General features: G+C 43.4%; 1 protein-coding gene across 1 annotated transcript in view; it reads left to right on the top strand.

Moving 5' to 3' along the window:
• The window catches only part of oclnb (occludin b), a 32,508-nt gene extending 23,884 nt beyond the window's left edge, over positions 1–8,624 (top strand). Inside the window, exons 6-9 of the mRNA XM_067982764.1 lie at positions 2,959–3,171; positions 3,280–3,448; positions 5,895–5,936; positions 7,209–8,624. Of these exons, the coding sequence (XP_067838865.1) occupies positions 2,959–3,171; positions 3,280–3,448; positions 5,895–5,936; positions 7,209–7,310 (526 nt within the window). The 3' untranslated portion in view covers positions 7,311–8,624. The remainder of the gene's footprint in view (positions 1–2,958; positions 3,172–3,279; positions 3,449–5,894; positions 5,937–7,208) is intronic.
• The last annotated feature ends 6,724 nt before the right edge of the window (positions 8,625–15,348 follow it).

The raw sequence follows: 15,348 nt of genomic DNA, 5'->3' as shown, positions 1-15,348 counted from the left end.
GCCTACTACCCTTTTTAAATAAGGGTGTTACATTAGCAGTTTTCCAATCTGCCGGGACCTTTGCCGAGTCCAGAGAATTTTGGAAAATTATTACCAAAGCATCCACAATCCCTACTGCCACTTCCCTCAAGACCCTAGGATGTAAGCCATCAGGTCCAGGGGATTTATCCGCCTTGAGGCCCATTAATTTACTGAGTACCAATTCCTGAGTGATTTTAATTGTATTTAGCTCCTCCCCCCCCCCCCCCCCCCCCCCCGAGCCCCCTGTTTGTCCAGTGTCGGGATATTCTTAGTGTCCTCTACCGTAAAGACTGAAACAAAATATTTGTTCAGCATTTTTGCCTTCTCCATGTTTCCCACCATTAATTTTCCGGTCTCATCCTCTAAAGGATCTACGTTTGCCTTAGCCACCCTTTTTCTTTTTATATAACTGTAGAAACTCTTGCTATCTGTTTTTATATTTTTTGCTAATTTATTTTCATAATCTATCTTCCCTTTCTTAATCAATCCTTTAGTTACTTTTTGCTGTCTTTTGAAGACTTCCCAATCTTCTATCCTCCCACTAAGTTTGGCTACCTTATATATCCTTGTTTTTAGTCGGATACTATCCTTAATTTCTTTACTTAGCCACGGATGGCTGTCATTTCTTTTACACCCTTTTTTCCTCAGTGGAATATATATTTTTTGAAAGTTGTAAAATAACTCCTTAAATGAACACCACTGTTCATGTACCGTCTTACCCTTTAAACTATTTTCCCAGTCCACTTTAATCAATTCCGCCCTGATACCATCATAGTCTCCTTTATTCAAGCTCAGTACGCTTGTTTGAGAACCAACCTTCTCACCCTCTAATTGGATATGGAATGTAACCATGTTATGGTCACTCATTCCAAGGGGATCCTTAACTAGGACATTATTCATTAATCCTGGCTCATTACACAGGACCAGGTCCAAGGTTGCTTGCCCCCTTGTAGGTTCAGTTACATACTGCTCAAGAAATCCATTCCTAATACACTCAACAAACTCTTCCTCAAGGCTGCCCTGCCCAATTTGATTTGTCCAGTTAATATGATAGTTAAAATCCCCCATAATTATAGCTGTTCCCTTATTACATGCCCCGACTATTTCCTGATTAATACTTCTTCCAGCAGAGTTGCAACTATTAGGAGGCCTATATACTACGCCCACAAGTGTTTTTTGCCCCTTATTATTCCTTATCTCTACCCAAACTGTTTCATTATCCTGATCCTTTGTCCCAATATCTTTTCTCTGTATTACAGTGATTCCTTCCCTTATTAACATAGCCACCCCACCTCCCCTTCCTTCCTGCCTGTCCTTCCTGATTGTTAAATACCCTGGCATATTTAATTCCCAGTCGTTGTCACCCTGCAGCCATGTTTCTGTAATGGCCACAAGATCATACCCATACGTCGTTATTTGTGCCGTTAACTCGTCCATTTTGTTACGAATGCTACGTGCATTCAGATAGAGAACTTTCAAATATGTTTTGTGACACTTAGTTCCTGCTTTTTCCTTTTTTAACACTTTACCTTTTACTCCATACCTTCTGTCCCTTCCTGATACGCTTTCCTCTGTCTCCCTGCTCAGGTTCCCAACCCCCTGCCACAGCTTTGATGCTGGGTTAATCGCCTTACGCCTTCTAGTTTTCATTTTATCTGTCGTGCCTAAAGTACCTAAAGTGCCTAAAGTACACTTTCTTTCCGCTGCTCTATGCTTTTCCCTTTCACTTGTTCTTGAACAACTGTTTGTACTATTTGCATTGTAGATTTCCCCTGGGTCTTCCCCTCTCTTGCTGTTCTCAACTTTATTTCCTTCTGACTCCCCGCTCAGGTTACCATCCCCCTGCCACTCTAGTTTAAACCTTCCCCAACAGCACTAGCAAACACCCCCGCGAGGACATTTGTCCCGGTCCTGCTCGGGTGTAACCAGTCCCGCTTGTACAGGTCCCACCTTCCCCAGAACCGGTCCCAATGTCCCAGGAATCTAAATCCCTCCCTCCTACACCATCCCTGCAGCCAAGCATTCATCCTGTCTATTCTCCTGTTCCTATACTCACTAGCACATGGCACCGGTAGTAATCCTGAGATCACTACCTTTGAAGTCCTGCTTTTTAATTTATCTCCTAACTCCTTAAATTCACCTTGCAGGACCTCATCCCTTTTTTTAACCTATGTCGTTGGTACCAATATGGACCACGACTACTGGCTGTTCACCCTCCCCCTCCAGAATGCCCTGCTGCCGCTCCGTGACATCCTTGACCCTAGCACCAGGGAGGCAACATACCATCCTGGAGTCACGTTTGCAGCTGCAGAAACGCCTATCTGTTCCCCTTACAATTGAATCCCCTATCATTATAGCCCTGCCACTCTTCTTCCTCCCCTCCTGTGCAGCAGAGCCACCCGTGGTGCCCCGAACCTCGCTCTTGATTCTTCTTGATTAGTATAATTTCTTGCTTCATGTAGGTTTTAGTCCATTCTTAATGGCTTGTTTTGCAATTTTAAGTGCTCACCTGCTCACAAATATAGATAAGATGATCTCATCCACTTCTGCTCTCTTGTTTTCTCGGGTTGCTAATTATTTACATGGCCTGGCAACCAATCTATAAACAGTTCCTTAGAGTTGTGTAAAAGCTGTCGCTCAGGCATTTGTTTCTTTTTTCTCATCCTTTCCTAAACATAGTGACCCATATTGGAGTACAACTGTACTAGTGAGGTGCTGCTGGAAACTTGCTAATGTGTATGGAATTATACCCCATTGTGAGTCAATTCTTTCCTGAAGGCAATTAAGTAGAGTGTTACACTGAGGTCACTTTGGCATCAATCTCCACAGATCCCAAACATAAAAGCATGTAAGTGCTGCAAACTAACCTGTTAAAGGGTGAATACATTGGCTGGTGTGAAGAGTTTAATTTTTCTATTTTTAAATCTTTCGTTTTAGCGTTCCTGAAGTTTCAGTTCCACTAATGCATGAGCAACAACCTAAGTATTCATCCAGCAGAGAGTCTGATGAAAGCAAACCATCCTCACAGAGGAAGCCACCTAGGAAGAGGAGACCTGGTAGAGCAAAAAGACCAGAGAATGAGGACTATGAAACAGATTATACAACTGGAGCAGAGTCCTGTGATGAACTAGATGATGAAGACTTGGAACGGTACTGAGAAACTTGTTCTTGAGGTCATTTTGCCAATTATAAAAGAATGTAACTTTTTTCTAGCTTTGTGAAATTGTTGTATTAATCAGTATTGAACTTCATTTGCAGTCAATACCCACCAATCACTTCAGACCAACAGAGACAAGATTACAAGAGGGAGTTTGACAATGATCTGCAGCAGTACAAGCGTTTACAGGCTGAACTGGATGAAATCAATAAACAGTTTTCCCAGTTGGACAAGCAGATTGACGAGACTGAGGACAGTGAGCAGTACCAGGTATGTCCTGAATCTGTGGTGGGGCATTGCAAAGGAATCCGAAGGTAGGATACTTAAGAAAGCATGTGCCAGATTTTTTTCTTATTTGACAATGCCCTCTGACCACACTCCATTTCCTGGCTAAGGGACTGGTGTGCAATCTGTTCATAGCCCTGTACTAATGCACTTCTTGAGCTGGTCATTACAAAATGCTGGGATGACCCAGGCTGTGAACTTGTGCCTTGGTCTTTGTAACTGCAGAAGAATATCTGCTGTTATAATATACCATTCTCTTCTCACACCGTATCTTGTTAATTCCAGTTGTGCTTGAGTACAGGTTTGTGCTGTGTACCACAGTCAGAAAACTGCAAGAGCAACTTTTAAATCAAGATACTTTAGAAAAGGCTCTTTGGGCTCTACTCTAGAAGCATCATGTTACGGCAAACCACATGATCTGCACAGCCCTCAAGAAACCCAAGTGCTGCTTCCATGACTTTACTTATTTTTTTCACATTTGGAGTTAAGTGTTGGAGGTGTGTTGATTTACATGGGTAGAAGACCGCTTGCTTTTCCTCCTATTCGAATGTCCAGATCCTTGCAAGAGGGTATAAAAATGAGGATGCCCATTTTAAACTTGCATTGACTTTTTCCATCAAATTAGAGGCCAGAGGAAAATACACCCCTCAATTTGCTGTACTTGTGCTTTATCTCAAAATATGGACAGGAGGAACAGTATTAAAGAAATTGAAGTGCAAATATGCATCCTCTAATGACCAATCTTGTAAACTTCTATTTGTTTGAGCACTGGGTGCTGAAGCGGCCATTCTTTATCTGTAAAGCTTGATGACAAGTGCTGATAGACATGGGAGGGGCAGCATCATAGCCAAGCCCAATCACGTCCTCACCTGACTTCCGTGCACACTTTCCAGGAGGGGTTGTTGGCTAGCAATCAGGAGTGGGAACCTGACTGATTTTCTCCCTGTCCCATCGCGAACTGGAGGTGCTGGGGCAAATTATAGCACCCCTACTGCTGCCCCAGCTGAGATCCGCTATCTTAGCACAAATTGTGGATCAAATCTGGGGCCATCTGGCTCAATTATGTACTGTCTTTGCTAACTGAGCTATCAGGTGACCCCCAAGCATTCATGGAAATTGAACAGTTTTCCCAGACCCTTCACAACCTTGGTGGCCTATTTGACCCTGAGACAAGCTTCCAACCACATATCTGCTCCATCACCAAGACCACCTACTTCCACCTGAGACGGGCTTAATGATTATTTCAATGCTCTCCTGATTCTGTTCTCTAGCCACCGACTCCATCCCCGCCCCCCCCCCCGGCCACTCTCTGTGGCGGAACCAGACTGTTCGCAACTAGGTGCTCTGTTTGACCCTGAGATGAGCTTCCAACCACACATCTGCTCCATCATCAAGACCGCCTACTTCCACCTCCGTAACATTGCCCATATCCAGCCCTGCCTCAGCTCATCTGCTGCTGAAATCCTCATCAGTGCCTTTGTTACCTTTAGACTTGACTATTCTAATGCTCTCCTGGCTGGCCTCCCATCTTCCACCCTACATAAACTTGAGCTCATCCAAAACTCTGCTGCGTGTATCCTAACTGGCACCAAGTCCCGCTCATGCATCACCCCCGTACTCGCTGACCTACATTGGCTCCTAATCCGGGAATGCCTCTGTATTTTAAAATTCTCATCCTTGTTTTCAAATCCCTCCATGACCTCGCCCCTCCCTATCTCTGTAACCTTCTCCAGCCCGACAACCCGCCGGGATCTCTGCACTCCTCCAATTCTTGCCTCTTGCGCATCCCTGATATTAATCGCTCCACCAATGGCAGCCGTGCCTTCAGCTGCCTAGGCCCTAAGCTCTGGAATTCCCTCCCTAAACCTCTCTGGCTGTCTATCTCTCTCTCCTTTCAGAAGCTCCTTAAAACCTACCTCACCTGTCCTAATATCTCCTTATGTGGCTCGGTGCTATATTTTGTTTGATAATGCTCCTGTGGAGTGCCTTGGGACGTTTTACGTTAAAGGCGCTATAGAAATGCAAGTTGTTGTTGATGGCTCAGATATGATCAGGAGCTCAGCATGTAGAAATGATGAGTGTAAGCTCACATTTTATCACTCCATGGCACAGCACAACAATGTAATGTATTTATTATCCCCATTCTGTCGTTCAGCCAGATCATGGCTGATCTTTACCTCAGCTCCATTTACCTGCCTTTACTCCATATCCCTTGATACCCTTACCTAACAACACAACTCTATCGATCTCAGTCTTGAAAATTTCAATTGACCCAGCATCTGCAGCCTTTTGCGGGGGGGTGGGGGGGAGTTTGCATGGTAGTTTGTGAATCTAATGCAATTCAATCGTCCAAACAAAGAGTTAAAAATGTTCATGAGGTCCAGCAAATATTATGTTGTGCTTAATGTTTCCTTTCTGTCTCTATCTCTAGGCTGTTGCTGCTGAATATAATAGACTAAAAGAAGTGAAGAATGTGAGTAGTCTGAAATTTGAATCTACTAATCACTTGGTGAATACTTCAATCACATTGGGATAACTGTTACTATTGACATGGGATATTTGCACACTCCTAGCAAGGAATGTCTGCATTTTTCTTTTGGTTTTACATCGTGGAACAGTATCCATGTAATCTGTTATCTTCCTTGTAATTCTCTTTTACCAAACAACGGGTCAATAGATGATACTTTGGGAGCCTACCACCTCCCCCTCTCCAACTGTGTAGACCATCTGTCTCAGACATTGAAAAACAATTGGGGAAATACCCTTGGCAAGGAAATTTCAAGTTACTCCTGAAGCTTTTGAATCATTTAGCTGTAGCTAGGAATCATTCTGTCGGCATTTCCTTTGTATTAGCATTTGCCTATTTATGTTTGGCTGCTTGTCTCAGTGAAGCTACTTCTTAGTTAAAAGTAGTGAAGATCCTGTCCAATGTGCAAAAGACTGTGGGATTGCAACAGATCTGCTTCCATTCTAGCAGACTGGGATGGTGCTATTTGTATGTTGGCCTCTCCTGCTGCTAAGATTAGCAGATCAATTGGGAATAAAACTGCAGTATTCTTGTCACTGTAATGATTTTCACATAAGATTGTAAAAGTGAGCAGATGCCAAACACCAGCTAAGCCTACTAAGAATAAGCAGAAACTTTTCTCGTAGAAATATTATTATATGTTGAAGATTTAACTCTGATGACACCCAATATTCGCTGCTATCCCATTCACTTCAGTAGAGAGTCTGATTGTATGTGATGATCCCTGTGAATGTTTTTGCTTCTTGAAGTGAAGTATGTCGATGCTTTTAATAAGTTTAATTCCCTACTTTTTGCCTGTTAGCAAGAAATACTCAAAGGTTAGGTATACTATGATGCTCCTTCTTGCCCCAACAAATACCTTAACCAAAAGCCATCCATTAGTCTTTTCAAGTGAGATTGTCAATTTAATGGTGACATAGGCACTGTAGTGTTGTCTACTCACATAGAAACTGGAGTTGAGTGACCAAACTCATTTCCTGGAGATCTTGACAACCAGTGAAGAGATCTCATCAGTATGAGCTGAATCCGTGCTGGACGATTTTCTAACCAATGTGTTCACTAAGCTTTCAAGCATCCAGTTCACTCATGCAATTTGTTATTTGATTACTCGAATGGTCTCTGGTATCTTTTTCATGGGAATTTTTGGTGGCTATTGGTCATCTTCCATTAAATCACACTACATTTTCACAGACTCTGAATTTTCTTTCCTATTTTTAGTCTGCTAATTATCAAGAGAAGAAGAAGCAGTGCAAGCAGCTTAAGATGAAATTGTCTCACATCAAGCAGATGGTCAGCAACTACGATGGCCAGAGATCCTGAATGCCAAAACCTGCAGCTGCTGTCATATTTTCACAGAAAATTAAAGAGGAGCAGAGTGGACACTTATTGTATCACATGAAATGTAATGCCAGGAGTTTTTATGGGCCAAAAACATAATTGCATGGTTTCAGATGCTTTCCTATACAGTATCCTGACAAAAAACAAAGTTTTAAATTTTTTTGCCTCTCATTGAGGCATGGTGTGATCATTTTTAAACATAATTGGAATTTGATAAGCTTTTGCTGTAATTTGTATTGTGTTGGACAGAAGACATTTTTAATGTATTCTACATTTGTAAATAGGAACAAAAGATCTACTTTTGCATACAAGGGCCTTGGGTTTTAAGGTACTTGAAATAGTAATGGATATTGTTACTTAGTTTTGCTAAGGGTCTGTACATCAGTTTAAATAGAACAAGTTATATGTAGATGTATATTGTTCATTTTGTCATGTACAATGATTGTTTCTCAAATTATGAGGGATTTGCCCAAATTATTTTGAACTTATTCCCTCACATAGCTTGTGATGCTATTCAGTCCTATGAATAGTATTTTTAAAAATCTGATCCTACAAATATTGAAATTGGAAAAACTGACATTATGTACCATAGACTGTTACCAATGATGCATCAGATAAACACAACCTATACAGACAACAATCTGTTGATACGAGTCAATGAAAGATGAAGCATAATAATGGTATAGTATATATTTTTTAAAGTTCAAGATAATGTAGATGTTCACATATGTAAAAATGCTTTTTATGTTAAATTGGAAGATTGAGCTCCTAATCTCCCTTTAACATTCATCAAATATTTTAATTGTTTTTTTTTAATACTTGATAACTAATCAGGGATGATGTATTTGGTTTTTGCCACACAAACAGGAGGGGCACTGATTCATCAGCACAGGTATTTTTTCTTGATACAGCCTACCTACTATATGTACCATCTCCAGGGTAAGTAACTGCAAGCAAATACAGCTGAAACTTGGACATGAATTTTTTTTTTACTGTTGGACAAATGCAATATTTTGATCCTATAATAAAACAAAAATTCATATCTCATGTTTTTTAACATTCCCATGACATGGAAGTTTTGCTGAATTTTCAATGTACTCTTAGATAAACTTCCGGAATGTTTTAAAGTGAAACCTCTGAATGTAAAAAGCATTTAAATTACTTTTTGTAGCTACCTGCTCTGTTTACGTATACCAATATGAATACTGAAATTAAGAATTTTTTTAACTGTTAATAAAACTTTGTGGCAATATGCATTTATCAACCTGTATTTTTAAAATAGTGTGTAACCATTAAATAAACACTCCAATGGTTTATCACTGATTCAAGGTTGTAATGTTTTTCTATTTTTTAATGCTTGTGTAATTGCTTAAAGAAATATCTATTATTACATAACGGTTTGCATGTCTATTGCACCTTTAATTTAGTAAATGTCCTAAGATATTTTACAGAACAGAAATGGATGCCAAACAGTGGTGGAAGAGTTAGGAGAGATGACAAAGCATTGACAAGAGGATTGCTAAGGAAAAGCTGGGATCTATCTGGGACGATAAGGGTAACTTGTGTGTAGAAGCAGAGGATGTGGGTAGGGTTTTAAATGAATATTTTATCTCCGTTTACAAAGGAAAGGGATGATCTGCACGTAGTAGTTAAAGAGGAGAGGTGTGAAATATTGGATGAGATAAACATAACGAGAGAAGTACTAGAGGGACTGGAATCCTTGAAATTTGATAAGTCACCAGGACTGGACGGATTGTTTCCTAGGCTATTGAAGGAAGCCAGGGAGGAAATAACGGATGCTCTGAGGATCATTTTCCAATCCACACTAGATACAGGGGAGGTACCAGAGGACTGGAAGACTGCAAACGTAGTACCATTGTTTAAAAAGAGTACGAGGGAAAGGCCGAACAATTATAGGCCAGTAAGTCTTACCTCGGTGGTGGGCAAACTATTAGAATCAATACTGAGAGATAGGACAAACTGTCACTTGGAAAGGCATGGTTTAATCAGGGATAATCAGCACGGATTTGTTCAGGGAAGGTCATGCCTTACAAATCTGATTGAATTCTTTGAGGAAGTGACAAGGAGGATTGATAAGGGTAGTGCAGTGGATGTTGTCTGCATGGATTTTAGTAAGGTATTTGACAAGGTCCCACATGGCAGACTGGTCAGAAAGGTAAAAGCCCATGGGATACAGGGAAATGTGGCAAATTGGATCCAAAATTGGCTCAGTAACAGGAAACAAAGGGTAAAAGTCGATGGATGTCTTTGCGAATGGAAATCTGTTTCCAGTGGTTTGTTGGGTCCCTTGCTGTTTGTGGTATATATTAATGATTTGGACTTGAATGTAGGGGGCATGATTGACAATTTTTCAGACGACGCAAAAATTGGCCGTGTAGTCGATAGTGAAGAGGATAGCTGTAGACTCCAAGAAGATATCAGCGGGTTGGAGTGGGTGGAATACTGGCAAATGGAGTTCAATCCGGAGAAGTGTGAGGTAATGCACTTCGGGAGGGCAAACAGTAAAAGGGAATATACAGTAAACGGGAATATATTGAGAAGGGTAGAGGAAGTGAGAGACCTTGGAGTGCATGTGCACAGGTCCCTGAAGGTGACAGTACAGGTAGATAAGGTTGTGAAGAAGGCATACGGAATGCTCTCCATTATTAGCCGAGGTATAGAATACAAAAGCAGGGATGTACTGATGGAACTGTATGAAACGCTGGTAAGGCCACAGCTGGAGTATTGTGCGCAGTTCTGGTCACCACATTACAGGAAGGATGTAATTGCTCTGGAGGGAGTGCAGAGAAGATTTACAAGAATGTTGCCAGGGCTTGAAAATTGCAGCTACGAGGAGATATGAGATAGGCTGGGGTTGTTTTCCTTAGAGCAGTGGAGGCTGAGGGGAGACTTGATTGAGGTGTACAAAATTATGAGGGGCCCAGATAGAGTTGACAGGAAATACCTGTTTCCCCTAGCAGAGAGTTCAAGAACTAGAGGACATAGATTTAAGCTGATTGGCGGAAGGATTAGAGGGGACATGAGGAAAAACTTTTTTACCCAGTGGGTGGTGGATGTATGGAATTCACTGCCCGAATTGGTGGTAGAGGCAGGGACCCTCAACTCTTTTTAAAATGTACCTGGACCTGCACCTAAAGTGCTGTAAACTACAGACCGGGTGCTGGAAGGTGGGATTAGAATGGGCACCTGGTTGTTCTGCAAGCCGGCGCGGACACAATGGGCCGAATGGCCCCTTCTGTGCTGTATCTTTTCTATGGTCAGAAAGAAAGGTTTTAGGGGGGCTTTTAAAGGAGGAGAGCAGAAGCAACGCAAAGGGATTTAGGGGCACTACTTGGAGGAAGCACTGAGGGTAGCAAGGGCACAGATTGTACTCTGGGTGGGGGACTTCAATGTCCATCACCAAGAGTGGCTCGGTAGCACCACTACTGACCGAGCTGGCCGAGTCCTGAAGGACATAGCTGCTAGACTGGGCCTGCGGCAGGTGGTGAGCGAACCAACACGAGGGAAAAACCTACTTGACCTCGTCCTCACCAATCTACCTGTTGCAGATGCATCTGTCCATGACCGTATTGGTAGGAGTGACCACCGCACAGTCCTCGTGGAGACGACGTCCCATCTTCGCATTGAGGACATCATCCAACATGTTGTGTGGCACTATCATAGTGCTAAATGGGATAGATTCAGAACACATGTAGCAGCTCAAAACTGGGCATCCATGAGGCGCAGTGGGCCATCAGCAGCAGCAGAATTGTATTCCAGCACAATCTGTAACCTCATGGCCTGGCATATTCCTCGCTCTACCATTACCAACAAGCCAGGGGATCAACCCTGGTTCAATGAGGAGTGTGGAAGAGCATGCCAGGAGCAGCACCAGGTGTACCTAAAAATGAGGTGCCAACCTGGTGAAGCTGCAACACAGGACTGCATGCATGCTAAACAGCGGAAGCAAAATGCTATAGACAGAGCTAAGCGATTCCACAACCAACGGATCAGATTAAAGCTCTGCAGTCCTGCCACAACCAGTCATGAATGGTGGTAGACAATTAAACAAATGATGGGAGGAGGAGGCTCTGTAAACATCCCCATCCTCAATGAAGGCAGAGTCCAGCACGTGAGTGCAAAAGACAAGGCTGAAGCGTTTGCAACCATCTTCAGCCAGAAGTGCCGAGTGGATGATCCATCTCTGCCTCCTCCCGATATCCCCACTATCACAGAAGCTAGTCTTCAGCCAATTCGATTCACTCCACGTGATATAAAGAAATGCTGAATTTTTTTTTATTCGTTTATGGGATGTGGGCGTCGCTGGCGTGGCCAGCATCTATTGCCGATCCCTAATTGCCCTTGAGAAGGCGGTAGTGAGCCGCCGCCTTGAACTGCAGCAGTCCATGTGGTGAAGGTTCTCCCACAGTGAGCTGTGGGGTCAGCAATTATGGGAGAGTCGGACCGGTGGCAGTTGTGGATTAGTTGGAGATTTATGTAGGGTGGAGCTGAGGGAGGAGTTGAGTCCAGGTTGCAGGTAATGAAAGCGTGTAAAACGGTTTTGGCAACGGTGGAAGGTGTGATCTTTCCGAAGCATCTGCTTATCTTTCTGTAACCCAATCCTGGTGGGCACCAAACCTCGGATATATGACCATGTGTTCTCGTACCCATCTGAAGGTAATGTCTTCTGGCATCCTTTGTCCAAAGTCTGCGTTTCCACATCAAGTATATGATGAACATCCACCTTTAGTGAGATAGAAGGGCCTGCACAGAGAAGCTGTGATATGACACTCAAATCCAATTTTGATTTGATTAGAAAATGTATCGGCCAACATGAATGCAATGGATACAACAAAGGCTATGGGCCCCGACAACATCCCAGCTGTAGTGCTGAAGACTTGTGCTCCAGAACTAGCCACACCTCTAGCCAAACTGTTCCGGTACAGGTACAACACTGGCATCTACTTGACAATGTGGAAAATTGCCCGGGTATGTCCTGTCCACAAAAAGCAGGACAAATCCAATCCAGACAATTACCGCCCCATCAATCTACTCTCAATCATCAGCAAAGTGATGGAAGGTGTCGTCGACAGTGCTATCAAGTGGCACTTACTCACCAATAACCTGCTCACCGATGCTCAGTTTGGGTTCCGCCAGGACCACTCGGCTCCAGACCTCATTACAGCCTTGGTCCAAACATGGACAAAAGAGCTGAATTCCAGAGTTGAGGTGAGAGTGACTGCCTTGACATCAAGGGAGCATTTGACTGAGTGTGGCACATAGAAACATAGAAAATAGGAGCAAGAGTAGGCCACTCGGCCCTTCGTGCCTGCTCCGCCATTCAAAATTATCATGGCTGATCGTCTAACTCAGTACCCTGTTCCTGCTTTTTCCCCATATACCTTGATCCCTTTAGCATTAAGGAATATATCTATCTCCTTCTCGAATACATCTAATGAATTGGCCTCCACTGCCTTCTGTGGTAGAGAATTCCACAGGTTCACCACCCTCTGAGTGAAGAAATTTCTCCTCATCTCGGTTCTAAATGGCATACACCATATCCTGAGCCTGTGACCCCTGGTTCTGGACTCCCCAACCATCGGGAATATCCTCCTTGGATCGAGTCTGTCTAGCCCTGTTAGAATTTTATATGTTTCGATGAGATCACCTCTCATTCTTCTAAACTCGAGTGAATATAGGCCTAATCGACCAATCTCTCCTCATACGTCAGTCCTGCCATTCCAGGAATCAGTCTGGTAAACCTTTGTCGCACTCCTTCCATGGCAAGGACATAGTCAGATAAGGCGACCAAAACTGCACACAATACTCCAGATGTGGTCTCACCAAAGCCCTGTATAACTGCAGTAAGACATCCCTGCTCCTGTACTCAAATCCTCTTGCAATGAAGGTCATCATACCATTCACCTTCCTAACTGCTTGCTGCACCTGAATGCTCGCTTTCAGCGACTGGTGTACAAGGACACCCAGGTCTCGTTGCATCTCCCCTTTTCCCAATCTATCACCATTCAGATAATAATCTGCCTTTCTGTTTTTACAACCAAAATGGATAACCTTACATTTATCCACGTTATACTGCATCTACCATGTTCTTGCCCACTCATCCAACTAGTCTAAATCACATTAGGGTCTCTTTGCATCCTCCTCGCAGCTCACATTCCACCCCAGCTTTGTGTCGTCTGCAATCTTAGAAATGTTACATTTAGTTCCCTCATCCAAATCATTGATATATATTGTGAATAGCTGGGGCCCAAGCACTGATCCCTGTGGTACCCCACTAATCACTGCCTGCCACCTGGAAAAAGACCCGTTTATTCCTACTTTCTGTTTCCTGTCTGTCAACCAATTCTCAATCCATGCCAGTATATTCCCCCTAATCCAATGTGCTTTCATTTTGCACACTAACCTCTTGTGTGGGACCTTATTAAAAGCCTTCTGAAAATCCAAGTACACCACATCCACTGGTTCTCCCCTATCTATTCTACTAGTTACATCCTCAAAAAACTCCAGTAGATTTGTTAAGCAGGATTTCCCTTTCATAAAACCATGCTGACTTTGTCCAATCCTGTTAATGCCCTACAAGAATTCGGTTATCACATCTTTTATAATAGACTAGTATTTTCCCCACTACTGATGTTAGGCTAACTGGTCTGTAATTCCCTGTTACTTCTCTCCCTCCTTTTTTAAACAGTGGGGTTACATTTGCCAAGGAGCCCGACCATCTTCAGCTGCTTCATCAATGACCTTCCCTCCATCATAAGTTCAGGAATGGCAATGTTCGCTGATGATTGCACAGTGTTCAGTTCCATTCACAACCCCTCAGATAATGAAGCAGTCCGAGCCCGCATGCATCAAGACCTGGACAACATCCAGGCTTGGGCTCATAACTGGCAAGTAACATTCGTGCCAGACAAGTGCCAGGCAATGACCATCTCCAACAAGAGAGAGTCCAACCACCTCCCCTTGACATTCATAGAGTCATAGAGTCATAGAGTTATACAGCACGGATAGAGGCCCTTCAGCCCATCGTGTCCGCGCCGGCCATCAAGCCCAGTCTAATCTAATCCCATATTCCAACATTTGGTCCGTAGCCTTGTATGCTATGGCATTTCAAGTGCTCATCCAAATGCTTCTTGAATGTTGTGAGGGTTCCTGCCTCCACAACCCTTTCAGGCAGTGAGTTCCAGACTCCAACCACCCTCTGGGTGAAAAAGTTCTTTCTCAAATCCCCTCTAAACCTCCCGCCTTTTACCTTGAATCTATGCCCCCTTGTTATAGAACCCTCAACGAAGGGAAAAAGCTCCTTAGTATCCATCCTATCTATGCCCCTCATAATTTTGTACACCTCAATCATGTCCCCCCTCAGCCTCCTCTGCTCCAAGGAAAACAAACCCAATCTTCCCAGTCTCTCTTCATAGCTGAAGCGCTCCAGCCCTGGTAACATCCTGGTGAATCTCCTCTGCACCCTCTCCAAAGCGATCACATCCTTCCTGTAGTGCGGCGACCAGAACTGCACACAGTACTCCAGCTGTGGCCTAACCAGTGTTTTATACAGCTCCATCATAACCTCCTTGCTCTTATATTCTATGCCTCGGCTAATAAAGGCAAGTATCCCATATGCCTTCTTTACCACCTTATCTACCTGTTCCGCCGCCTTCAGGGATCTGTGAACTTGCACACCAAGATCCCTCTGACCCTCTGTCTTGCCTAGGGTCTTCCCATTCATTGTGTATTCCCTTGCCTTGTTAGTCCCTCCAAAGTGCATCACCTCGCACTTTTCCGGGTTAAATTCCATTTGCCACTGTTCCGCCCATCTGACCAACCCATCTATATCGTCCTGCAGACTGAGGCTATCCTCCTCGCTATTTACCACCCTACCAATTTTTGTGTCATCAGCGAACTTACTGATCATACCTTTTACATTCATATCCAAGTCGTTAATGTAGACCACAAACAGCAAGGGCCCCAGCACAGATCCCTGTGGTACCCCACTGGCCACAGG

The sequence above is a fragment of the Heptranchias perlo genome, chromosome 4 (genome assembly GCF_035084215.1).
Source record: "Heptranchias perlo isolate sHepPer1 chromosome 4, sHepPer1.hap1, whole genome shotgun sequence".
Lineage (NCBI taxonomy): Eukaryota > Metazoa > Chordata > Chondrichthyes > Hexanchiformes > Hexanchidae > Heptranchias > Heptranchias perlo.
The sequence above is the reverse complement of the archived record's forward strand: the minus strand, read 5'-3'. Positions and strand labels throughout refer to the sequence as shown.